Here is a 27857-nt window from a genome sequence, read left to right as displayed (position 1 = left end):
AACAACGGGCAAAATGATTGTATTTTTGCAGTTCTTGCAGCGTTGCTCTTTTGCTGGACATGTAGACTGTTCCACAATTAGAACAACGTCGCCCCCCAGTGGTTTCCTGCACATTTTGGACTGGTGCCTCAGCCAGTGTGTGAAGCCCTGCCCCTTGAGATGCACTCTGTAGGTCAGTGAGAACAACTTCCATTTGTTTTCCAACAGTAAGTGCTTTCTCCAGTGTCAGATCATCAGTCTTTAACAACAATTTCTCCCTCAGTGGAGAACATGACGTTTTTTCAATGATCTGATCATGTACAAATTAGTTTTCTAGTGGTCCCAATCTGCATGGTCCCACTAGGTACTGTGCTACAGACTCACCCGGCAGTTGGGCTCGTTGTCTGAAGAGAAAACAATCCATGATCACACTGAGCTACTGTAGTGTTCCTCCAGAGCTTGGGCAGCCGATGTAAACTTGTTCTCAACTGGCTGCAAAGTGGAGGAGACACATTGTCCCTCAGCGCCGAGATAGCGGAGGAGAATCGCCCGTTTGTGTGCGTTGGCAGCTCCATGCAGATTGATAGCTACCCTATACATCTGAAAGGATTGAAACCAGTGATTCCATGGAACAGGTGGATCTCCAAGGACCGGGAGAAATAGAGATGGTGGAGGTAAGCTAAACTCAGCCATCCTAGTCGCCAAATGTTACAAATGCACGGAGGCTTGTTGTGCAATTAAACTGAACGTCTTTACTTCAGATCAACATGTTAACAACTAGTACCAACTCACCCATCCTATCCTCACACCTCCATACACGCACAATTTGCCTGATACATTCTTAAAGCAACAGTATTCAATACACAACTGAGCTACGACACAAATTACTAAACACAACAGACCGGTATACACCCACATTATTCTGTTGTTGGGATATGCCGATACCCTTACTAAACAGAAAAGTAGATTTTTAACATAGTTAATTAAAATATTTTTTGGGAAAAAACTATTTCACACATATTGTAATTTCATAGAAATCTGAAAACAATGGACAGTTACTTTAAAATAAAATACACTGGTTGTAATAAATACACTGGATGTAATAAATACACGGGCTGTAATAAAACACTGGCTATATTAAATACACTGGTTATAATAAATACAGTGGTTAGCAGCACTAACCCGTCCATGTGGATGTTCCAGAGGTCCTTTGTGGTGATGTTGACATAGTGGAAGTCCCCGGTGTAGTATGCAGGGTCAGTCCCTCCCAGCATTAGCTGTCCCCCTGGCTGGTTGGAGGAGATCCTGTCACAGAACAGTAGCGCCCATCAGAAGACAGCATCTGCAGTACATTTCCAGTGGCACAAGTAGATTTCTAAAACTGTCATGTTAACTTACAGCTCATTCAGATCTCCCTTGGGAAAGAGTTCTTCTCAATGGGACTTTCTGGATAAATAGGTATAAAATACAATAATGATCTGCGTTCCACTTCACTATCGCCACTCACTTGTGGTTGAGGTAGAAGGAGAAAACATTCTCCGCCAACAGCTTCTCTTTCATTATGTTGTCAAAGACAGGGCTCATGGCATCATTTGTTGGGTAAGACATTCCCAGAACTCCATCGAACTTAGCACCAACGAAGTTCGCTCCATATATCTTGACGGCCTCACCAAATACCTGATCTTTTACGGATACACTTCCAATCTGACAGAAGAGCAAAGCAGATTATTTAAAACTATATAATCTGTCAGTGGCAGCCATTAATTTCCCCTCTCCAAACTTACTATGCACGTATCCTGGCTGAGGTACCCAGTTACACTTCCCAGTCCATAATGCATTGAAAACTTTCTTCCACCCTTGACATATGTGCTGGACTGGGTATCATTGTATTTCCAGTGAATCACTGCAATACAATGTTAAACATACATTGTCAGTTTGATATGGTGTTTTCTGAACAAAAAACTAGCTAAGACAGGAAGTCACAATTCTCATGTTTATTCCTAGTATTGACATAAATGATGTCACTCAGACATGAAATCAGCCTTGGATTTTAACTCTTAACTCTCTATCTTTATTTTTAAACCTTATATCCATTTACTTCAAATTTACAATGAATGTGCAAAACATTAGAAACACCTTCCTATTATTGAGTTGCACCCCCTTTTGCCCTCAGAACAGCCTCAATTCATCAGGGCATGAACTCTACAAGTTGTCGAAAGCATTCCACAGGGATGCTGGCCAATGCTTCCCATAGTTATGTCAAGTTGGCTGGATGTCCTTTGGGTGGTGGACCATTTTTGATACACACAGGAAACTGTTGAGCATGAAAAACCCAGCAGCATTGCAGTTCTTGACACACTCAAACCAATGCACCTGGCACCTACTACCATGCTCTGTTCTAAGGCACTTAAATATTTTGTCTTGCCCATTCACCATTTGAATGGCACACATACACAACCTATATCTAAATTGTCTCAAGGCTTAAAAGTCCTTCTTTAGCCTGTCTCCTCCCCTTCATCTGCACTGATTGAAGTGGTTTTAAAATATGACATCAATAAGGGATCATAGTTTTCACCTGCATACACCTGGTCAGTCTGTCATGGAAAGAGCAGTGTTCTTAATGTTTTGTACACTCAGTGTATATTTCCATAAGCCTTTAACTTTCCTATACTCTGGCTGTGCTAACATTACATTGCAGAAACATATGATATACATGATATTCCTAAAGTAAAAATGTTTTGTACTTTAAGTGTATATTCTACAGGGAATAGTCTGAGAAAATGCTACCCATGTGCACAGTACATGATGAGAGACTTACAGCATGTGATGTCAGTGACGGAACACTTGGAAGAAGGCACCCAGAGATTGTTGGATCCAGTGTCAAAGGTCACCCTGAACATTTGAGGTGGGGTTCCTAAACGAATCTCTCCATAGAACTGAGCCTGAAGACACAATCACATCAATGATGAAGAAGACATATCAAAACCAATGCATAATGAGTAATGCATAATCGGTGAAGTATGACTTGAGTTACTGTGCATAAGGCCACTTACTGTGCAAATTAAATCGGACTTTTATATGACTTATACTGTGCATAAGGCGGGCAGACACTTACATCAACATAGTTCCTCAGAGCCACTTTGCTGGACCCACTGGCGTCATCGTCGTCAAAGTTGTCGGAGTAGGAATCATGGAATAAACGACTGAAATCCCTCTCTGAGTCAGACATAGATTGTCTCAAGGAGTTACACTTTGTGAGGGGTATACTGGATAGCAAAAACAACAAAAAAGGTACACAGGACATAAGGATATTTTCAGTGCCTCTAGGACCTTTGTCGAGCCTTCACTAAGTATGAACGAAAAAGCAGACTGGTAATAATGTTTTAAGCAGTATACTTTTATATAGATCTGCAGCAATCTATTTTTATCACTACATAATTCATATAGAATTAATGCATAATTTAGGTAATGTCCAGTTGCAAACCACACATTACTAATGCAGTTAATAATGTAGTTTTATAAATGAACTAGAAATGCTATTAAAAACACATCTGCTGTGTATCATACCGTATGAGTGACTCGGACGTCCACGCACATGCTGCTAACACACAGAGATATAAAATCTTCATTTTGAGGCTTTCTTGTGGTTGTTGTCAATGCAAATTCTGATGGCTTCTCTACCACTGCTGTGGCGTTGGACAGTAGAGTAAGGATCCATACACTGGATAGCGTCTCTCCTGAGAGCAGTTTATACAAATCATTGTTTGCTTGTTTCTGTGTACTTGTCACTCCTGTCATCCAACGCATCACCTACCTGAGGCTAATTCACAGGTTCAAATATTGGAGCTGAGCTAATTCTTATTGATGTTAGACTATGCCGGCTGCAGGCAGTCTAGCAGTTAAGAGTGTTGGGACAGCAACCAAAATGTTGCTGGTTCAAATCCCCAAGCAGACTAGGTGAAACATCTGCCAATGTGCCCTTGAGCAAGGCATTTAACCTTAATTGCTCCAGGGTCGCCATCAATAATGGCTGATCCCTCCCTGCGACCTCACTCTCAGGGGGAGTTGGGATATGCAAAAATCACATTTCCAATTCACGCATGCATATAAAACACACTTGTGTGAAACTGGACAAATATAAGCACCCACCTAATTATTATCATGCACCGCTCCACCTGAGGAAGAATGTGTGTCATTCAGAATGCATTTTGTGCTTCTGCTCTTGGAGTTTATTCAATATTTTGTCGTTGTGTAAATTAATATTGAAATATTATGTTAATCTTGATTGTTTGATTTGTACAATCTGTTTAAGCAGTTACTTCAATGATATACTGAAGGTGGCAGCTGTTGTATGAATGATGAATGATAAACGCGCCAGTGAAATATGTAAAACTGGATCCAAAAAGCTTGCAAAAAAAAGTTGATCTGAAATTCTAACAGAAAAATATCACAAAATATGCAGTATCTTCTCCCCATCGGTCTGCCATCAATCATGACATCGTGGTGACCCCCTCCATGTTATACAGGCCGTCGAACAATTTGAAAACTCTAAACAAACAACAACATGAAGAGCTATCTATCCAAAACGGAGCTGTATGGATAAACCACTTCTCCAATATTTTTGGCTCTATAACAAAGAACAAACAATAAAAACATATACAAGATCAAATACAAATATTAGAATCAACTATCAAAGACTACCATAACCCACTGAATTCTCCAATTACATTGAGTGAACTACAGGACAAAATACAAACCCTCCAACCCAAAAAGGCATGTGGGGTTGATGGTATCTTAAATTAAATGATAAAATATACAGACTACAAATTCCAATTGGCTATACTTAAACTCTTTAACATCATCCTCAGCTCTGGCATCTTCTCCAATATTCGGAACCAAAGACTGATCTCCCCAATCCACAAAAGTGGAGACAAATTTGACCCCAATAACTACCGGGGGTCAACAGCAACCTTGGGAAAATCATCTGCATTATCATTAACAGAAGACTCGTACATTTCCTCAGTGAAAACAATGTACAGAGAAAAAAATGTATTGGCTTTTTACCAAATGACCATACAACAGACCACGTAGTCACCCTGCACACCCTAATTGACAAACAAACAAACCAAAACAAAGGCAAAGTCTTCTCATGCTTTGTTGATTTCAAAAGCTTTCGACTCAATTTGGCATGAGGGTCTTCTATATGGAAAGAGGTGTTGTGGGAAAAACAAATACAACATTATAAAATCCATGTACACAAACAACAAATGTGCGGTTAAAATTGCCAAAAAACACACACATTTCTTTACACAGGGCAGCCTAAGCCCCACCCTCTTCAACATATATATCAACGAATTGGCAAGGGCACTAGAACAGTCTGCAGCACCCGGCCTCACCCTACTAGAATCTGAAGTCAAATGTCTACTGTTTGCTGATGATCTGGCACTTCTGTCCCCAACCAAGGAGGGCCTACAGCAGCACCTAGATCTTCTGCACAGATTCTGTTACACCTGGGCCCTGACAGTAAATCTCAGTAAGACAAAAATAATGGTGTTCCAAAAAAGTACCAGTTGCCAGGACCACAAATACAAATTCCATCTAGACACCGTTGCCCTAGAGCACACAAAAAACTATACATACCTCGTCCCAAACATCAGCGCCACAGGTAACTTCCAAAAAAGCTGTGAACAATCTGAGAGACAAGGGAAGAAGTGGCTTCCATGCCATCAAAAGGAGTATAAAATTTCACATACCAATTACGATCTGGCTAAAAAAATACTTCAATCAGGTATAGCACCCATTGCCCTTCATGGTTGTGAGGTCTGGGGTCCGCTCACCAACCAAGAATTCACAAAATGGAACAAACACCGAATTGAGACTCTGCATGCAGAATTCTGCAAAAATATCCTCTGTGTACAATGTAAAACACCAAATAATGCATGCAGAGCAAAATTAGGCCAATGCCAGCTAATTATCAAAATCCAGGAAAGAGCTGTTAAATTCTACAACCACCAAAAAGGAAGCGATTCCCAAACCTTCCATAACAAAGCCATCACCTACAGAGAGATTAACCTGGAGAAGAACTCCATAAGCAAGCTGGTCCTGGGGCTCTGTTCACAAACACAAACAGACCCCCAGGACAGCAACACAGTTAGACCCAACCAAATCATGAGAAAACATAGATAATTACTAGACACATTGGAAAGTTTTACAAAAAAACTGAGAGAACTAGAATGCTATTTGGCCCTAAACAGAGAGTACACAGTAGCAGAATACCTGCCACTGTGACTGACCCAAAATTAAGGAAATCTTTGACTTGCTATTGAGAAAGGCTGCCGTAGGCAGACCTGGCTCTCAAGAGAAGACAGGCTATGTGCACATTGGCCATAAAATGAGGTGGAAACTGAGCTGCACTTCCTAACCTCCTGACAAATTGATGACCATATTAGAGACTCATATTTCCCTGAGATCATAGGCGGAAATCCCAGGGGGGACGGGGGGGACACGACCCCCCCATCTTGGGAAAAATATGATTTGTCCCCCCCAATATATCACTGTAAACATAACTATGTAATTTCAATAATATTAATAATACGCAATGAAAGCACTTGTGCTGATTATAGACACTTAATAGCGCATTTAAATTTCAAAAGATTGCGACCCCCCCCCCCCCGCCCTTTGCCTCACAATGGTTTGATCCACTGCCAGTTCTTTAGCTGGCAAGGTAATAAAGGGTTCGTATCTACTGTCCGAAAGGGACATGTACGTAACTGACGTGAGGTTCATTCAGTCAATCCATAGCAGGTCCATAGCAATGTTATTTATTTATTTTTATGTTGGCAGGGTTCACACACTAGTTGAATTTGCAGAGCTAGCGCGCAAAGTAAAGCAAACATTAACTATCAAGCTAGCTAGTACCTATTCCATTTATGTGGCGTCGTCAAATATGGAATCTTTGCTATCGTCAGTTTATTCCAAGATCAGCATGCAGCTGTAGTGCTTCGACGTCCCTGTGATAAGGTTAGCAATAAACTGAAGTCCAAACTGAACAGAACAGAACTACACTCTCTTCTACCATTGTCTTAAATATATATAATGGTCTCGTTGCAAAAGATAAATTGTCGCTAGTGAACTTTTTTTATTTTATTTTATTTCACCTTTATTTAACCAGGTAGCAAAGATTATAGCAAACACACAGAAACGGAATTGGTGCTCGCTAGCTTTACAAATTCAGCTATTGTTGGAAGCCAGCCAATATGAAACAAACTATTTAAATTACAAAAGGTTGCAGCATGTGTTGTGTAAATGTGTGTGTGTGCAGCTAGGCCAGCCAGCCAGCCAGGTAGAAAAATGGCAGAAAAAAGTAAGAAGACGGACATCAGAGTATTTGTCAGTACACCAAAACGCATAGTAAGAACTCTAGTATCCTAATATCTCAAAGACTAGTTGATAAAATGTTCATAAGAAAGAAGTGAAATGCTAATGGAAATGTTTCACAATGATGTCATTAGGCAGAGCAGGCAACAGATGGCACACAGACAGCAGAGCTGGGGACAGATATGCAGGGACAGATTGGCAGAGACTCAGGTAAGTTTGTTGAGTCTTTGTTTGGCAACATTATGAAAGGTTCTCAATTTTTTTGACTTGTAAAATAGGGACATAATTGGAAAATGCCATGGATACCCCCACTCTCAACTTAAACTGGTGACTAAACTAAGATTTGTTTACGGCAATGGTATTGCTGTTGTGATTAATTGTGTAGTTTTGGGTACCGGTAGTTAGGAGTACGGCAAACACCTTATTTATTTTCTAGGAGACAGACTGAGTCAGTTAGGGTGGTGAAAGGGAAAGAGCCAGGGAGAGAGACTTCAGAGGACAGTGTCACAGCAACGGCAGGACCAAGTGTCACCCTTGTTGCCAGCTGCACCAGTATAGGGGACAGTGGCACAGCATTGTCCAGTTACCACAGTGATGGCACAAAACCATATCAGCCACACCCACAATTTATAGAACCGCAAACTCTTGCCAACAGAGTGTTGACGTTTCAAGAGAGATGGTTTCGCGATATCCCCTGGCTACATTATAACCCATCAATAAAAGGAGTGTTGTGTTTTCACTGTAGCCAAGGGTTTTCAAGCCAGCCATCTTTTGGCCAAAGAGCTGATGCTGCCTTCATTAGTGCAGGATTTAGGAACTGGAGAAAAGGCATTGAAAAATTCACAGCACATCAAAATTGCCAAACCCACCGCCACTTTGTAATTGTAACAGCACACCAGCTAAATCCAATCAGTGTCCAGTTATGTCCAGCGCGTGGGGTAAACAGCAGGATGACGCAAGGCATTGCTTGATGAAAATTGTTAGTTCGGTGCGGCATGTAGTAAGACAGGGACAAGCCTTTAGAGGCCACACGGATGACAGTGGGAATTTATACCAGATTTTGAAACTTAGGGCAGAAGAGGATGATCCCATTTTACTGAAGTGGTTAACAGAGCGTACCACAATGTACACAGGCCCAAAAGCACAGAATGAAATTCTGAACATCATGGCCAATAGTCATTCGAGGCATTGCAGCTGAGATTAGGTCTCTTCCGATTGTACAATTTTCATTAATTGTTGATGGTACTCAAGATGTCTCTGGTGCTGAACAGGAGAATGTCTGTCTGCGTTATGTTGACCATGACCTTGTCCCTCACGAGGAGTTTATTGGGCTATACAGGGTGTCGGAGACAACAGGCGAGGGCATTGCGAAAGTGCCAACTGATGTGTTGTTGAGGAAACCTGCAAACATATGCTCGGTTCTTTTGTTCAGTAGTGTGTATAGCAGTGGTTCTCAACCTTTTTGGGGTACTGGAACCCCTGCATATTTTGAGGCAAGGCAGGCAAGGTTTTGAGCGGTCCTCAGGGACCTCCACCCCCTCTATATTATATGTAAACTTACTGGAAACCTTGTGGTACTGACTACATTCATTACACTTTTTTATTTCACGGACCCCTTGCAATTAGTCCATGGACCCCTGTTTGAGAACCCATGGTGTAATTGATAGTTGTTCTTTTGTTTAGTAGTTTTCAGTACACTTACAAATGATTTATTTCATGTTATTTTATTTAAAATGGCATACTTTGTGCGACATACTTGTCCATAGCTGCTGTTTGAAGAGTTGAGACACTGAAGGATATTTTGTTTGATTTATTTGGGTTTTTCATTGAAGTAGTTATTTTGCTTTTAGAACTGTACTTATTTTAAGCTTTTTGTTCTTGCAAAGATATTGTAGACTCAGGCCAGGTGCACATATTTAATGACTATATAAATGTGTCAGAAAAAGTCAAATTAAAAGGTCAATTCAATACGGAGACCAACTTTGTGATGGCTCTCAATGGAGATTCTTTTAGATGTGATCACACCATGTTCATTGTATTTATGAAAACTACACCCATACAGTGTACAGTACCATTGTCACCTACTGACCTTTCTTGATATTGCTGGTTGTAAGTACGAATACCTGCATACATACTGGACTGGTAAGGAGCACTGCTATAACTATTATTAGTAGTAGAATTATAATGATTTAAACATTTGAACAAGTTGGGAAAACCCTTCAGTTAACTACTGTACCTATCAATTATCCAGTTGTAGGAATTATGGTTCCTCAATATACATTTAACAACGTATGCTATGTGTTACAGCACTACTTTTGGTGTCCCCCTCAGGAATTGCTCTTGAGAAAATTTAATGTAATTGTCCCCTCCAAGGTTGATCTCAGATTTTCGCCCCTGCCTGAGATTACACAGACCTACAAAGAATTCAAAAACAAACCCAATTTTGATAAACTCCCATATCTATTGGGTGAAATACCAGTGTGCCATCACAGCAGCAAAATTTGTGACCCATTGCCACAAGAAAAGGGCAACCAGTGAAGAACAAACACAATTGTAAATACAACCCATATTTATGTTTATTTATTTTCCCTTTTGTATTTTAACTAGTTGCACATAATATGACATTTGAAATGTCTTTATTCTTTTGAAACGTTTGTGAGTGTAATTTTACTGTCATTTTATTTCACATTTGTTTATTATCTACTTCACTTGCTTTGACAATGTTAACATATGTTTCTCATGCCAATAAAGCCCTCACAGTAAATTGAATTGAGAGAGAGTGGTGGGGGGTGGGGGGGATTTAATCACCATACATTTTGTAAGGCTTTGCAATCATCATTGATATCTGTTGACAGGTACAGCTTCAGATTGTTTGGTTGCAGGCTCTAAATGGAATCCTCCTTGTCGCAGAAGTAAAATCTGCTAATATCAACAACTTTTGGGGAATACAAGAAATACAACAACCAGTTTGTGATAATTACATGTTACCTAGGCCTACACAAGGATGACCTAAAAATGACTACCTAAAAATAAAGTAAGAACACTGTTCTTGAAAATAAGTATTCGTCTTACATATGTTGTTGTGATTCTCTTCCATACCCCTATTGTAGCTCAACGTTTATGCCATACCATAATGTTTTGCACTGGCAATTATCTTTGAGTGTTTTTCTTTACTGTCATTGGCCAGCAGAATCACATCAAACAGCAATATATCATCAGGGTTCATAGTCAGCAGTCTTTCATTCACTACCTGGATGGTCTGAGGAGGATGAAAGCATGCAAAACAAACTTCCTTTCTGAAGAAAGATGTATTCAAAGTATTCATGTATTCATGAATAAATGAATTGCTACATCTGTGTATTTTACTAACTGTGCATACAGAATGGATGCTTAAAATTGTGAATGTTCACCTTGATGAACGAAAAAGCATCTCCCTTTCTGTTTCTCCATGGACTTGCTCAGCTTCAGCTGCTGGTGCAAACAATTGCGTCTGATTAGATTCCAACAACCACAGCCTGAGTTGAGTCTCTCTAGAGACAGAAATAAACATGAAATAATATAGTTAAAACATTGACAATACCCCATAGCATTCAAGTAGTTGTTCTGTTGACTATTATGAGAAACTGCAACTAGACGGTTTTGCCGCAGGATATTTGTCTTTGTCTCACCGACCAGACAGTTTTGCAGATTAGGGTTGAATATTTTCCAGGTATTTTACAAATGTTCCAACCCGGGAATAAATCACTTTTTTCCCGGGTAACTCGGTGTTTCCCGCCAAAACCGGAAATGGAATTCAAATTACAGATTTGATTGAAAATTCAAGCATGATGCTACCTGAGCCCGATGAGCCATACATTAAAGAAATTTTATGAGCCCAAGCCCAAAAAAGCCCAAATGATTGTGCCTTTATCCAATACATATATGATACAGTATACAGGCTACTGCACATTACGGACTACATAAAAACATAAAAGCCCATAGATGTAGCTAGCTACAGTTGAAGTCGGGAGTTTACATACACCTTAGCCAAATACATTTAAACTCAGTTTTTCACAATTCCTGACATTTAATCCTAGTAAAAATTCCCTGTCTTAGGTCAGTTAGGATCACCACTTTATTTTAAGAATGTGAAATGTCAGAATAATAGTAGAGAGTATAGTTTATTTCAGTTTTTATTTCTTTCATCACATTCCCAGTGGGTCAGAAGTTTACATACACTAAATTATTATTTGGTAGCATTGCTTTTAAATTGTTTAACTTGGGTCAAACGTTTCGGGTACCCTTCCACAAGCTTCACACAATAAGTGGGGTTTTCCATTCCTCCTGTGACAGAGCTGGTGTAACTGAGTCAGGTTTGTAGGCCTCCTTGCTCGCACACGCTTTTTCAGTTCTGTTCACAAATTTTCTATAGGCTTGAGGTCAGGGCATTGTGATGGCCACTCGTATACCTTGACTTTGTTGTCTTTAAGCCATTTTGCCACAACTTTGGAAGTCTGCTTGGGGTCATTGTCCATTTGGAATACCCATTTGCGTCCAAGCTTTAACTTCCTGACTGATGTCTTGAGATGTTGCTTCAATATATCCACATTATTGTCCTACCTCATCATGCCATCTATTTTGTGAAGTGCACCAGTTGCTCCTGCAGCAAAGCACCCCCACAACATGATGCTGCCACCCCAGTGCTTCACGGTTGGGATGGTGTTCTTCAGCTTGCAAGCCTCCCCTTTTTCCTCCAAACATAACGATGGTCCTTATGGCGAAACAGTTCTATTTTTGTTTCATCAGACCAGAGGACATTTCTCCAAAATGTACGATCTTTGTCCCCATGTGCAGTTGCAAACTGGATTTTTTTATGGCGGTTTTGGAGAAGTGGCTTCTTCCTTGCTGAGCGGCCTTTCAGGTTATGTCGATATAGGACTCGTTTTACTGTGGATATAGATACTTTTCTAACTGTTTCCTCCAGGTCCTTTGCTGTTGTTCTGGGATTGATTTGCACTTTTCAGACCAAAGTATGTTCATGTCTAGGAGACAGAACGCTTCTCCTTCCTGAGCGGTATGACGGCTGCGTGGACCCATGATGTTTATACTTGCATACTATTGTTTGTACAGTTGAACGTGGTACCTTCAGGCGTTTGGAAAGTGCTCCCAAGGATGAACCAGACTTGTCCACAATTTTTTTCTGAGGTCTTGGCTGATTTATTTTGATTTTCCCATGATGTCAAGCAGAGAGGCACGGAGTTTGAAGGTAGGCCTTGAAATACATCACAGGTACACCTCCAATTGACTCAAATTGTGTAAATGAGCCTATCAGAAGCTTCTAAAGCCTTGACTTTTTCTGGAATTCTCCAAGCTGTTTGAAGGCACAGACAACTTAGAGTATATACACATCTGACCCACTGGAATTGTGATACAGTGAATTCTAAGTGAAATAATCTGTCTGTAAACAATTGTTGGAAAAATGACTTGTGTCATGCACAAAGTAGATGTCCTAACCGAAGAAATTTGTGGAGTGGTTGAAAAACGAGTTTTAATGACTCCAACCTAAGGGTATGTAAACTTCCAACTTCAACTGTATATGCTCTCTTGGGTAAATAAATGACACAAACTCCAGTAGGCTAATCTTTCTGAGTGTGAACTGCATTACTGTAGGCCTAGTGTATTGTTTTATACTGTATTATATGGACTGGAATTATGCTCCTCGTTCAAACCATGATCAAGTTGGGAGAGAACATGCAATTCTGGTGCAGCACATGCGAATTTGATTTACATTTTGAATTATATATACAATATTTCCCCTAATATTATAGCCTACGTCCTCTTTCTCTATTGTTGCTTCATTTGTTCCTCGCTTTCAACAGTTAAATTAAATAAGTTTCGTTATCCTTATCTTCATAATTCTAACGACATGCTTGCATAATATAAAACTAAAATTAGATGCAGACAGCTTCCACATCTCTTCACAAAGATTGCATGATTATGGGTCTGAATAAATAAATGCTATAGCCTACGGGCCATCGCGCGTTTGCCCTTCTTTCAAACTACCCATGAGTTCTATTGGCTGCTTTATTGAACATTCAGCAAACAAGAGCTTGCATCCCTCTTTGAATAGTCTATTGGTATAATAAATGCACACAAAAAAGTGACCAGCAAGCTATTCTAGTCTAGCTTTTCTTGCATGGGACTCAGAGCTGAGGAGCTATTTTTTAAGGAGAGAGGCCAGCGGAGCACAGGTGCTTGCGTATTGCGCAAGAGACAGAGTGTCACGGTTTTCTTCCATAGGTGAAGGAGAGGACCAAAATGCAGCGCGGTTAGTGTTCAACATGTTTAATTAGATGAATAAACGGTAACACTAATACAAGTAACAAAATAACAAATGAAAACCGAGACAGCCCTATCTGGTGCAGACAAAACACAGAGACAGGAAACAATTACCCACAAAATCCCAACACAAAACAAGCCTCCTATATATGATTCTCAATCAGGGACAACGATTGACAGCTGCCTCTGACTGAGAACCATATTAGGCTGGACACCGAAACAGACAAACTAGACACACAACATAGAATTCCCACCCAGCTCACGTCCTGACCAACACTAAACAAGCAAAACACATAAAAACTCTGGTCAGGACGTTACAGTACCCCCCTCCTGAGGTGCGGACTCCGAACGCACCCCTAAAACTCAAGAGGAGGGTCTGGGTGGGCATCTGTCCGTGGTGGCGGCTCCGGCGCAGGACGAGGACACCACTCTACCACTGTCTTTGTCCCCCTCCTTAGCGTCCTTTGAGTGGCGACTCTCGCCCCCGACCTTGGTCTAGGAACCTTCACCAAGGCCCCCCCTAGATAGAGGAGATAGCTCAGGACAGAGAAGTAGCTCAGGACAGAGAGGTAGCTCAGGACAGAGAGGTAGCTCAGGACAGAGAGGTTGCTCAAGACAGAGAGGTAGCTCACGACAGAGAGGTTGCTCACGACAGAGGGGCAACTCCGGACAGAGGGGCAACTCCGGACAGAGAGGCAGCTCCGGACAGAGAGGCAGCTCCGGACAGAGAGGCAGCTCCGGACAGAGAGGCTGCTCCGGACAGAGAGGCAGCTCCGGACTGAGTGGCAGCTCCGGACTGAGTGGCAGCTCCGGACTGAGTGGCAGCTCATGACTGAGTGGCAGCTCATGACTGAGTGGCAGCTCATGACTGAGTGGCAGCTCATGACTGGCGGCTCTGGCAGCTCATGACTGGCTGGCGGCTCTGGCAGCTCCTGACTGGCTGGCGGCTCTGGCAGCTCCTGACTGGCTGGCGGCTCTGGCAGCTCCTGACTGGCTGGCGGCTCTGGCAGCTCCTGACTGGCTGGCGGATCTGGCAGCTCCTGACTGGCTGGCGGCTCTGGCAGCTCCTGACTGGTTGGCGGCTCTGGCGGCTCCTGACTGGTTGGCGGCTCTGGCGGCTCCTGACTGGCTGGCGACTCTGGCGGCTCCTGACTGGCTGGCGGCTCTGGCGGCTCCTGGCTGGCTGGCGGCTCTGGCGGCTCCTGACTGGCTGGCGGCTCTGGCGGCTCCTGACTGGCTGGCGGCTCTGGCGGCTCCTGACTGACGGGCGGCTCAGACGGCTTGGGACAGACGGACGGCTCAGACGGAGCTGGGCAGATGGACAGCTCAGACGGAGCTGAGCAGACGGACGGCTCAGACGGAGCTGGGCAGACGGACGGCTCAGACGGAGCTGGGCAGACGGACGGCTCAGACGGCGCTGGGCAGACGGACGGCTCAGACGGCGCTGGGCAGACGGACGGCTCAGACGGCGCTGGGCAGACAGACGGCTCAGACGGCGCTGGGCAGACGGACGGCTCAGACGGCGCTGGGCAGACGGACGGCTCAGACGGCACTGGGCAGACGGATGGCTCAGACGGCACTGGGCAGACGAGCAGTGCAGGCGGCGTTGGGCAGACGAGCAGTGCAGGCGGCGTTGGGCAGACGGCCGACTCTGACCTGCTGAGGCGCACAGTAGGCCTGGTGCGTGGTACCGGAACTGGAGGTACTGGGCTGGAGACACGCACCATAGGAAGAGTGCGTGGAGCAGGAACATGGCACACTGGACTCTCAAAGCGCACTATAGGCCTGGTGCGTGGTACCGGCACTGGTGGTACCGGGATGAGTGCACTCACCTCAGGGCGAGTGCGGGGAGAAGGAACAGTGCGTACAAGGCTCTGGAGACGCACAGGAGGCTTGGTGCGTGGTGCCGGAACTGGAGGCACTGGGCTGGAGACACGCACCATAGGGAGAGTGCGTGGAGGAGGAACAGGGCTCTGGAGACGCGCTGGAAGCCTGGTGCGTGGTGTCGGCACTGATGGTACTGGGCTGGGGCGGAAAGGTGGCGCCGGATATACCGGACCGTGCAGGCGTACTTGCTCCCTTGAGCACCGAGCCTGCCCAACCTTACCTGGTTGAATGGTCCCCATAGCCTTGCCAGTGCGGCGAGGTGGAATAGCCCGCACTGGGCTATGCTGGCGAACCGGGGACACCATTTGTAAGGCTGGTGCCATGTACACCGGCCCGAGGAGACGTACTGGAGGCCAGATGTGTTGAGCCGGCTTCATGGCACCTGGCTCGATGCCCACTCTAGCCCGGCCAGTGCGGCGAGGTGGAATAGCCCGCACTGGGCTAAGCACGCGTACTGGGGACACTGTGCGCTCCACCGCATAACCCGGTGTCTGACCAGTACGACGCCCTCTCACTCCACGGTAAGCCCGGGAAGTTGGCGCAGGTCTTCTACCTGACTTCGCCACCCCCCCCCCCCCCCCAATACATTTTTGGGTGAGCCTCTCGGGCTTCCAGCCGCTCTGCCTTGCTAGCGCCTCATAATGCCGCCTCTCCGCTTTTGCTGCCTCCAGCTCCGCTTTGGGGCGGAGCCACTCCTCTGGCTCTGCCCAGGGTCCTTTTCCATCCAGAATTTCCTTTCATGTTCATTCCTCCTGGTACCGCTGCTGCTGTCGCTGCTGCCTGTTTCCACGCTGCTTGGTCCGAGTTTGGTGGGTGATTCTGTCACGGTTTTCTTCCATAGGTGAAGGAGAGGACCAAAATGCAGCACGGCTAGTGTTCAACATGGTTAATTAGACGAATAAATGGTAACACTAATACAAGTAACAAAATAACAAATGTGAAAACCGAGACAGCCCTATCTGGTGCAGACAAAACACAGAGACAGGAAACAATCACCCACAAAATCCCAACACAAAACAAGCCTCCTATATATGATTCTCAATCAGGGACAACGATTGACAGCTGCCTCTGATTGAGAACCATATTAGGCTGGACACAAAAAAAGACAAACTAGACACACAACATAGAATTCCCACCCAGCTCACGTCCTGACCAACACTAAACAAGCAAAACACATAAGAACTCTGGTCAGGACGTTACACAGAGGCTATAAGTTAGAAGCTTATTATGCATAGCCCTTCATTCATTAGTTAAATATAAGGCTAATACGGCATGGAATGTATTTCTTGAAAGAGCAAAGTGGTAAGAACAGCAGGGGAAAAACAAACCTCAAAAGAATAATAAAAAATTAACAAGAACAAAACCAGAGTACCTCAGGAAAATCCAACTAGAGACACCAATGGTCACAGCATGGCTGGGTGCTAACATACAAACACAGCGCAAAGAACTGAGGAACACTATGGGTTTAAATACCTACAATGAAATGAGGCACAGGTGAAAACAATAACTAGAACAAGGGAAAAACAAAAGGTTCAAAAAGGCGCAATGGGGGCATCTAGTGACCAAAACCTGAATAGTCCTGGCCAAAACCTGACAGAAATGTTTAGCCCAATTTATCTTAAAAGTCTTATTCAATGTTGAAAAATCCCCCAAAAATTGAGACCACTATTTCCATGATTTCATAACGACACATTTCCTAATATTATGTGTATGATTTTTTCAGATGAAGTTGAAAAGCATCTGGTCAATGAGAATCCAGATTTAGCCATCACATGGAATTTAACAGTTTCATTTCACGTCATGCTGTTCATATGAATAATTTATGATAATTTACCGGTTTCTTGCAGTTATTTATATTGGGAAAAGGGAGTGGTTTTGGGCGATAAATCTCGGTAACTAGGTTCTGCCATTCAACCCTAATCGGGATTGCACACCATTGAAACCATCCATCTTGATAATGCGGAAGAGAGTGAAAAAAAATGAAAAAATAACCCAAACAATGTCATACTCCAAGTTTTTTTATGTAAACAAAAGTAAAATGTCAATAGACTTACAAATAGGCATTTGTGCACAATGGTCTTTTTGAATAGGCTATAATAACAAACTTCAACATGTGAGGAACAAATTATGCAGAGTAAGGAATCATTTGGAACAGTGCTTGGATCCCTTTATACACTGTATATCCCACATCAGATTGCCCTGCCTTGTTGTTGTGTTTTTCCGTACTGAGAGAAAAAGATACTGAACCAATACTGCCATCTGCTGCACAGGAGTAGTAGGACAAACAAAACTACACAAGTTATCCCCTAAAAACGAATATTATTATAATCAAGGTCATATTTGTACTCCAAAATGAATATTAAGAAAAACTATAGCTAAACCTTATTGATAAGATTCTTAATATTTGATTGGATTTGTTATGGAAACCATATAGCCACAGCGGAAGCTATGATTATTGTTAGCAATTATTTAAATATGTATTTTTATAAATGCAAGACAACTTTCAACATGAATAAAAGTCAGAGAGCTCCATCTATAGTGCACATGTAGATTGAATATGATTGGAGATAAATATCAATAGTTATTTGCTCAATGAACAGACGATGGAGGGGTTGACTATTGACTCATGGAGGGACCGATGTTACTTTGTTGTAACTGAACCGGTTTAGTCTAGGCATCTTCCTATGTTAATGCAAATGTTTGTGTTTTTAACCTTGGTTTCCTTTCAAGATGAAATATGATACCTTACTGTAGTATTGGTTCATCACATGTTTATACAACATATCCAGACTACTGTTCTACTGTTCTACTGTTCTACTGTTCTCTTCTCTAATCCTGAGGTGGAGCCAAACATTCCAATGCTGTACGTGTTCCCTGACACACACACACACACACACGCACACGCACACGCACACGCACACGCACACGCACACGCACACACACACACACACACACACACACACACACACACACACACACACACATGTGTGGTGTCACTGTGTGTACATGAGGCGTGATAGTGTGTTGAGGAAATACATCAGAGCTCCCTATCATCTACAAGTTGTAACAAAATGGAAGGAAGGGATGATTGGGATCAAGAAATAGACTAGACACATCATTGGATTTCACATTTCTGGAAACAAACGTGTCAATTATCATTGGAGAAAAGGTGAGTAAATCAATTTACCAGTGTGATATTTACACATTTAGAAGTAACCCACTCAATCGCCATTACAGAAAAAAAATTGTAAACCAGAATACACCGTTTATTGAGCTGTTTAATACTAGTAAAAAGCATCGGTAACATAATTTACTCATACATTTTATTGTAAATTAAAGTGTGATACTGCAGGACAATATTGAAGGCTACGCCCTAACTGAGATTACCTTTCTTTGCTTAGCAATGAACTATGTGAAATACATGGATTGGTCTAAGCAGAAGAATGGTATTTATCTTCCACATGAGACCACTTCTTGATCAAACACTTTATACAGAATGTTTATGGCCCGATCCAGCCACTTTCAGGCTTTCAGGGCCAAGTGACTTCCTTCCCCTCATTTGTTATAATCCTGTAACTCCCTTTTTCTGGAGAACTGCATGGGTGAATGATAAAAGTAGGCTACAGTAATAAGGATACAAACTACGCTGGTACTGAAACAGTGAGTACTACTTTAGTTTTTACATATACGTTTCCCTATATTGTAAGTAAAACCTGATTCTCTCAGAATATAGGTATCTATTAATAAAATAATGTTTGGGCTGTTGTATGGTTGTTGGTTGTGTTCATGTGAACAAAGAGCTCTTTCAAGCTCTTGTGATACTCTGTTTTTTAATTACCTTTGTTCTAACGCTCAAATACTGTGTCTTCGAACTAGCAGCTACTGTATAAAACACCTTGTATTGGGTTTTAGGGACAATGTCCATTGGGTGTGAATTTCTTTGTATTGACTTTTCCTTACTTTCGACACATTCCAATTGGAAAGCACCTATGTATGAATGTATTTACGTCATGTAAAGCAAAGAAAAGTAATCCGCCGTGCTGTGGTCATTTAGAAAGTGATGTTATCAGAGAGTACAGCACACCCTGTTTTAATTTGCCTGTGTGGAGCTGTCAGCGCTCAACCATGCAGTTGTTTAACAATGGTGGTGGCTAAGTATCCACTCTCCTCTGTCATTGCAACCAAGTTTTTGGAAGCAGAGGCACAATATTTTGTGTGTAAGAAAGAATGGGTGTTGGCTACAACTTGAGTTTAAACCAGTGGTGTAAAGTACTTAAGTAGAAATACTTTCAAGTACTACTTAAGTAGTTCTTTAGGTATCTGTACTTTACTATAAAAAAATTGACAAGTTTTACTTTTCCTCCACTACATTCCTGAAGTAAATAATGTACATTTTATACCATACATTTTCTCTGACATCCAAAAGTACTCGTTACATGTTTAATGCTTAGCAGGATAGAAAATGGTCCAATTCACACACTTATCAAGAGAACATCCCCGGTCATCCCTGCTGCCTCTGATCTGGCGGACTCACTAAACACAAATGCTTCATTTGTAAATTTTGTCTGAGTGTTGGAGTGTGCACCTGGCTATCCGTAAATTTAAAAAACAAGAAAATAATTTCATCTGGTTTGCTTAATATAAAGAATGTGAAATGATTTATAATTTTAATATACTTAAGTATATTTAAAACCAAATACTTTTAGACTTTTACTCAAGTTGTATTTTGCTAGGTGACTTTCACTTTTACTTGAGTCATTTTCTATTAAGGTATCTTTACTTTTACTCAAGTATGACAATTTGGCACTTTTTCCACCACTGGTTTAGGTTTCAACATCAAAGCTATGATCTCCAAACAATTATCTGTAAACTTAACAAAAATGGTTTAAGGCAAAGAAAATGATTAGTGCTTTATCTTACCAGAGTAGACTGCTGAGGAGCAACAGTACAGTAACTGTGTTAAAGTAGAAGTCGGTGTCAATAAACACAGTAGCAACCTGAGCTATGAACTAACCAAATTGCTTTTCCTCATTGTCTGTGTTTGCTGTTTGCGCTCGATTCTAGGTCACAGCTACACCATGTTATCTAAAATCCCATTAGCTAAGGGCACCGTAACCCCTAACACTACAGCCAGCCACACCACCGCCGCTCCCGGGTTTATAGACCAACTACTGAACAAGATTCCCTGTGAGTAACCCTCTAAATCCCCCCGCCTCTTGCTCTACCCCCCCCTCCCTTCCCCCCTCTGCCCCCCCCCCACCCCTACCCTCTCCTGAGTGGGCACCACTATGCTGCCCCCCTTCTGTCCCACTTTCAACAGACATGGCAGGGGAGAGCTGCCTGCTTGCCTGGACACCTGTCTCCATGTGTCATATCTAATTCCACTCCCAACACACATTTCTTAGCTCTCCATTTTCACTTATTATACAAGTTTATATCTCCTGAATCTTGCTGGCTGTGGTCTTGCTGCATGCTTCAGATGTGTGTCATAGTGAGACAAGTTGACTACACTGACTCTCTCAAGACTCGGCAGCTAGGGGCTGCTGCTCTCACATAAATACAAGGCAAATGTCTTTTCGAATAGCTCTCCATTTCTACTTGTTACAAGTTCATCTCTTCTTAATCCTGTTGGCTGTGCTCTTGCCTCATGCTTCAGATGTGTGTCACAATGAGACAAACTGCTGTCTTTTTTTTTGTCTCACTCAGTGCCAAGATGGGCCATTTACACCATCTTTGCTGTCATTGTCTTGATGTTTTTGGTGTGTATTATCTGCATCTGTGCGAAATGCTGCTGCAAGAGCAAGAAAAAGACAAAAAAGAAGCCGGACAATCAAATCAATCTACAAGGGGTGATTGGTTCCTCGACTACATCGCTAGTAAGTACTGGGAGTAGTAGTCGTCGTAGCTAGATCTTGGTGGGTTAGCGCAGAGCGTCTGCTCCATTCTATCCATTTATTTTTGTTTAGACTGGTCGCCGTTGTGAAGAAGGAGTGAGGTAGAGGTGCAGCTTTAGCTCCTTATGTCTGTTAGGATGGGCCGCTGATTGAGGGATTGGTTGGCTGGCCGATGAATGTGATTGGCTGGTTCAAGCTATGACAGTGTTCTTGATGGGCAGGTCCAACATGGCTCGGATGATGCAGGCTACGGCTCAGCTAAAAACCGGGGAAGACTACTCTATTCTCTGGAATACAAGGCACAAGAGGTTAGAATTAACTTAATTAGTCTTTTGAACTTGTAACTTGATCAAAATACTGTAGCCACCACAAGACATAGAACTAAAGTTCCCCTTTGATCACAGATTAAACAAGATATTAATTATCACACGTATAAAGAGAAATGTCTGCTTTTTCAAAATATCACTGAAGTAGAATTCAGTGTGTATTTATTTTTCTACCATACAGTGATATCGCGTTTTTCTGGCACCCTTATCTTCCCCTACTATCTTTGACTATCCTGCCATCTCTCATACCCTGCAGCTGACAGTGGGGCTCAAAGAGGCTGCAGCTCTGACAGCCATGGACCGGAGTGGCACCTCTGACCCCTATGTTAAAGTCTACATCACTCCCAACAAGTCAAAGACATTTGAGACTAAAGTCTACAGGAAAACCCTCAACCCTGTGTTCAATGAACACTTCACATTTAAGGTATTTGAAGGGTATTATACACATGTTATTATAGCAATATTACCAGACAGTATACCAATTTGAGAGGTTTGTAAACTGTTTTACATACTATACACAGTGTGAGTCTGTGTTTCTGCACCACTCTTGACTCGTGCCTGACTATCTTGTGTCCAGATTGACAAGGCTGAGCTCAATGAGTCCACCATAGTCATGAAAGTGTTCGACTTCGATAGATTCTCCAAACACGACATCATCGGGGAGCTGAGGCTGCAGCTCGGAATCATCGACTGGAACCATGTGATCGAAGAGTGGGAAGACCTGAGAGAACCCTCCAAGTTTGAGGTCAGGAGATTTACTTGATTTCAGGAACAAAATAGTGCAGGTCAAAAGGTTTTTTTCAAACAGCATTTGAATATCACAAAGTTCTCAAATCTAGCCATAGGCCTACTTTGCCTTGACATCTATAGGCCCACATACTGAATTTCCACATGTGATTACAGGATGAAATTCTGGGGGAGATCTGCTTCTCGTTGCGTTACGTCCCCACCACTAACAAGCTGACTGTTGTCATCCTGGAAGCCAAGAACTTAAAGAGTATGGACAAAGGGGGCTCATCAGGTAGGTGGAAGCCTGGCTCTCTGAGAGGAAGACTGAGTGGTTGTTTTTCTGAAGAGGCTAGTTATGATTAGCCTGGAATCCAGACCTGTTTTGTGCTGACATTCCACTCCTTGTTCTCAGTCAGTGTCATGCAACAAACATGTAACATGGAGAAACAAGGAGAGGAATGTTACTACAAACAGGTCTGGATTCCAGCCTAAGTTATTAATTAAACAAATAATATTCTGTTGTTATTGAGGCCAGTTTCGATTATCACAAATAATACTGCATTATTTGTGAGGCAGTGGATGCTCAAACTACTCTCTACTGTATTCATGTACACTGTAGATCCCTATGTAAAAGTGCAGCTAGCTCTGGACAAGAAGAAGTGGAAGAGAAAGAAGACGTCTGTTAAAAAGTGCACACTGAATCCCTACTTCAACGAATCCTTTACGTTTGATGTGTCGTTTGAACAAATTCAAGTAAGTATGATCTTATCTCAGAATATGGCTAAGATGAGGCCAGTTACAAGCTCAACAGCCTGCATGCTATGGAGCTTCAGAAAATAGGCCATCTCTTTACATTATAATGTTATTTTGTTGGCAAAATCATTTAAACAAAACGATTATGGAACATTCTCTGTAAAAGCACAGTTTGCAGTGACTGTTCTCTGCTGTTGCTCCCTATAGAGGGTTCACCTAATGATTTCCGTGTGGGACCATGACAAGTTGACCAGGAACGACGCCATAGGGAAGATTTTCCTGGGTTGTGATGCTGCAGGGAACCAGCTGAGGCACTGGGCAGACATGCTGTCCAATCCCCGTAGGCCTGTGGCTCAGTGGCACAACCTGCTTTCCAACGAACAAGTGGACTCCACCCTCGACCTCAAGCACACAGTCAGGATCCCCTTCATCAATAAGAACTTTTGAGAAATGTTAGACTTGCCAGACTCATGGCACTCAAGTGGCTGTGGGAAGATGTTAGAGAAAATCCTCCTCCATGGCTCGACATAACCAGATTCCTCCTTCTACTTCACTAAGCTAATAGCAGCTTGGAGGCCCTAGCACTTTTAAACGCTGCAAAATACAGTGCCTTCAGAAAGTATTCACACCCCTTGACTTTTTCAACATTTTGTTGTGTTACAGCCTGAATTTAAAATTGATTATATTGAGATTTTTATGTCACTGTCCTACACACAATACCCTATAATTTCAAAGTGGAATTATGTTTTTAGAAATATTTACAAAAAATATATTTTTATGAAAAGCTGAAATGTTTTGAGTCAATAAGTATTGAACCTCTTTGTTATGGCGAGCCTAAATAAGTTCAGGAGTAAAAATATGCTTAACAAGTCACATAATAAGTTGCATGGACTCTTTGTGCAATTATAGTGTTTAACATAATTTTTGAATGACTACATCATCACTGTACCCCACACATACAATTATCTGTAAGGTCCCTCAGTTGATTAGTGAATTTCAAACACAGATTTAACCACAAAGACCAGGGAGGTTTTCCAATTCTTCTCAAAGAAGGGCACCTATTTGTAGATGAGTAAAAAAAAAGAAAAAAAAGCAGACATTGAATATCCTTTTGAGCATGGTGAAGTTACACTTTGGTTGGTGTATCTATACACCTAGTCACTACAAGGATACAGGCGTCCTTCCTAACTAAGGAAGAAAAACACTCTGGGATATCACCATGAGGACAATGGTGATTTTAAAACAGTTACAGAGTTCAATGGCTGTGATAGGAGAAAACTGAGGATGGATCAACAACATTGTAGTTACTCCACAATACTAACCTAAATGACAGAGTGAAAATAAGCAAACCTGTACAAAATAAGGCAATAAGGCACTAAAGTAAAACTGCAAAAATTGTGGCAAAGAAATTAACTTAATGTTCTGAATATAAAAGCGTTACGTTTTAGGGCAAATCCAACATAACACATCACTGAGTACCACTCTTCATATTTTCAAGCATGGTGGTGGCTGCATCATGTTATGGGTATGCTTATCATCGGCAAGGACTAGGGAGTTTTTGGGGGGATAAAAATAAATGGAATAGAGCTAAGCACAGGCAAAAGCCTAGATGAAAACCTGGTTCAGTCTGCTTTCCAACAGACACTGGGAGACAAATTCACCTTTCAGCAGCACAATAACCTAAAACACAGTTACTTACCAAGCCAACATTGAATATTCCTGAGTGGTCTAGTTACTGTTTTGACTTAAATCAGGCTTGAAAATCTAAGTAAAGGCTGTCTAGCAATGATCAACAACAAACTTGACAAAGCTTGAAAAATTTAAAAAATAATAATGTGCAAATATCGTACAATCCAGCTGTGAAAAGCTCTTAGAGATTTCCCCAGAAAGACTCACATTTGTAATCTCAGCCAAATGTGATTATAACATGTATTGACTCAGGGGTGTGAATACTTATGTAAATGAGATATTTCTGCATTTCATTTTCAATAAATTTGCTAAAAACATGTTTTCACTTTGTTATTTTGAGGTTTTTGTGTAGATGGTTGCAAAACAAAATCTATGTAATCCATTTTTGAATGTAGGTTGTAACACAACAAACTGTGGAATAAGTCAAGGGATATGAATACTTTCTGAAGGCAATGTCTATGCTGCCATTTTTATAGACATTTCATGATAAACACATGTTAATTTAGGAATAATACAATTATAGAAGCTCAATTATTTTCTATGTAGGCCATTGTTTATTGGTTTTATCCTCAGATTGAATAACCTTACAGGCAAACTTCAACACTGCACACATGACTGGCATGGTCATAAAAAAGTAATTACAATTTGTCTCAGTTGTAGAACAATTATCATAGTGTCTACCTCAAGTTATTCAACATACACTGCCCCTATATGGAAATATTCTAAATCTCTTACTTGATGGTAATATGCAATAAATCCATGTATGGCTTCTAATTTCCCCAAAGCATCTGATTGAATGTGTCTGATTGAATCTCAGATGATAATATAATGTGCTCTACCTTGGGTCAATTAACCTGAGTTCAGCAGCCTCCTCTCTCCCAATTGACACAGGGTTGGTACAGTGGGAAATCAGGGAGCCACAGCAGTGTCAGCCTATAACACCTTTAGATTAACATGGATCCCGATGGGAGGGATAAAACAGCAGAAGCAGGGCTTGGAGTCTTGTCAGCACCTACTGTACACATGCTCATTACAGCTACCTAATGAGGAGCTATGTTTTGGACAGAGCACTGGAAGCACTGTGGCCACTACAATAGGGGATGTTGCTTACTGCTCTCACAGGTGGTCAGGTGTAATATATTGAATGGTATGAAATAAGTAAAGGAGTTTTTCATAGATTGAGTGCATGAGTCACACATACCCTTAATACAATAATATTGCAACACATTTAGCAATATTGCAACAAATATGGACGTTTGAGTATAACTTGGAAAGGTTTAGACTTTGATTAAACTGGGTTCTAACCATGCTAGGTCAGTTATCATAGAGTGAAATTCAAAGAAGGGGCTATGCCTATAAGAGGAAATTAGAAGGATTCAAAGAACATTTCTTCAATCTCCAATTAAATAGTATTTTTAAATGGTTGTATTGGAAATTAAATAGACCTTTTCTCATTTCCAATTATAATGTTTCAATGGAAATCAAATAGATTTTCTCAGAATCCTCTTCATTATTCTGGTGAATTGTTACTTCCTGGAAAGAGATGAATGGATGACCAGTGTGTGTGAGAGCAGAACTGCGCGTGTTACCAGAACATAAGGATCTGAGTGATGATCCAGCAGCAGAGCCAAACCAAAGGTCATGGCTCACACTGCTGTGTTTTCCACCCACTCTGTCCTGTGACACAGGCTCTCCCGCTGGGTGACCTGGCCTGTGGTGAGCCTCCCAACGCTGGGCACAGTAACATCAAAGATCCCCTGGGAACCATGGAACATGCCTGTTCTGATCCTGACTACAGGCCTGATCAATAAACCACGGATAGCATACTCCCTGGTAGAGTTAGTAAGCACACTCCCTGGTAGAGTTAGTAAGCCCACTCCCTGGTAGAGTTAGTAAGCCCACTCCCTGGTAGAGTTAGTAAGCCCACTCCCTGGTAGAGTTAGTAAGCCCACTCCCTGATAAAGTTAGTAAGCCCACTCCCTGGTAGAGTTAGTAAGCCCACTCCCTGGTAGAGTTAGTAAGCCCACTCCCTGGTAGAGTTAGTAAGCCCACTCCCTGATAAAGTTAGTAAGCCCACTCCCTGGTAGAGTTAGTAAGCCCACTCCCTGGTAGAGTTAGTAAGCCCACATCCTGGTAGAGTTAGTTAGCCCACATCCTGGTAGAGTTAATTATGCCCACACCCTGATAAAGTTAGTAAGCCCACTCCCTGGTACCAGACACATCACATGACACCAAGAGTCATTTAGCATGAGGCAAATGGGCAGAAAACAAGCAGATGATCTGTCAATGGGGCTCCATCTAATTCATAATGTGGTTGTTAGTTCTCTCTAAGCATATTGTTTGAAGTGCTTCTGGAGTCATTGTTTGCGTAAAGACCCAAGCGTCACAAGCAGGTGTTGAATAATAGGCACAGAGGAGAGAGAAAGGCCTCGGAGAGGCAGGTGTCTTGGCAACAGGCAGGCAGGGCCTTCCCTTGCCGTCTCGCGGGGTTCTTATCGAAGCATACCTTGCACCTGAAAAATAAGAGCTGAGAAGCTTGAGGGGTTCTTTGAAATGTAAATGACGCCCACCCACCTACACATCTACCCCCCACCTACACACCTATCCCCCACCTACACACCTACCCACCCACTCTCTGGACATTGTGTGTCTGTAAATCCATGCATTTGCAAGTGTCCAACACTACACCAACACTTCATTCACACCGACACCACAAATGCCCTGGACATTTCACAATGGCACCTCAGTCATGATGTTTGTCAGTAAATGTGCAGTTTGACACACTGCTGGACTGACTCCTATGTCATCATGACTATGAGATATTCACCTTAAATTATAAACATTTTGATGTTACCTATTGCATGATGCATATTAAATAGAAAGAGGCTTGTGCAGCTTACAATGC

The 27857-nt window shown here is 42.2% G+C and overlaps 2 protein-coding genes across 5 annotated transcripts in view; one reads left to right on the top strand and one right to left on the bottom strand.

The window, feature by feature from the left end:
• Positions 1 to 27857, bottom strand: part of LOC129855069 (cathepsin D-like) — a 35703-nt gene that overhangs the window by 6082 nt on the left and 1764 nt on the right. Inside the window, exons 1-6 of one of the 3 annotated variants that reach the window (XM_055922355.1) lie at positions 20482 to 20565; positions 3095 to 3245; positions 2798 to 2921; positions 1764 to 1882; positions 1487 to 1683; positions 1162 to 1284 (exon numbers count right to left, since the gene is read on the bottom strand). In XM_055922355.1, coding sequence (XP_055778330.1) covers positions 1162 to 1284; positions 1487 to 1683; positions 1764 to 1882; positions 2798 to 2921; positions 3095 to 3208 — 677 coding nt within the window. In that variant the 5' untranslated portion in view covers positions 3209 to 3245; positions 20482 to 20565. Of the gene's footprint in view, positions 1 to 1161; positions 1285 to 1486; positions 1684 to 1763; positions 1883 to 2797; positions 2922 to 3094; positions 3246 to 3546; positions 5657 to 20481; positions 20566 to 27857 lie in introns of those variants that run through there. The other 2 variants (XM_055922357.1, XM_055922356.1) reach the window with 2 other exon arrangements.
• Positions 18582 to 25737, top strand: syt8 (synaptotagmin VIII). Of its 2 annotated transcripts, none has more exons than XM_055922353.1 (9): positions 18582 to 18730; positions 20626 to 20748; positions 21268 to 21437; positions 21677 to 21763; positions 22038 to 22205; positions 22359 to 22526; positions 22685 to 22802; positions 23130 to 23263; positions 23471 to 25737. In XM_055922353.1, exons 2-9 carry the CDS (start codon positions 20640 to 20642, stop codon positions 23708 to 23710), a joined length of 1194 nt encoding a protein of 397 aa, XP_055778328.1. In that variant the 5' UTR covers positions 18582 to 18730; positions 20626 to 20639; the 3' UTR covers positions 23711 to 25737. The 2 variants fall into 2 exon arrangements, with proteins under 2 accessions (XP_055778328.1, XP_055778329.1); XM_055922354.1 differs by lacking the exon at positions 18582 to 18730 and adding an exon at positions 18744 to 19221.

This window comes from Salvelinus fontinalis, chromosome 5, assembly GCF_029448725.1.
Source record: "Salvelinus fontinalis isolate EN_2023a chromosome 5, ASM2944872v1, whole genome shotgun sequence".
NCBI lineage: Eukaryota > Metazoa > Chordata > Actinopteri > Salmoniformes > Salmonidae > Salvelinus > Salvelinus fontinalis.
The sequence above is the reverse complement of the archived record's forward strand: the minus strand, read 5'-3'. Positions and strand labels throughout refer to the sequence as shown.

Excerpts from the sequence above, each read along its gene's own strand:
- syt8 (XM_055922353.1), top strand. The coding sequence starts at position 20,640 with ATGTTATCTAAAATCCCATTAGCTAAGGGCACCGTAACCCCTAACACT. Across the intron at positions 21,764-22,037 it reads TGGAATACAAGGCACAAGAG|CTGACAGTGGGGCTCAAAGA; the intron begins GTTAGAATTAAC and ends CATACCCTGCAG. Across the intron at positions 22,527-22,684 it reads GAGAACCCTCCAAGTTTGAG|GATGAAATTCTGGGGGAGAT; the intron begins GTCAGGAGATTT and ends ATGTGATTACAG.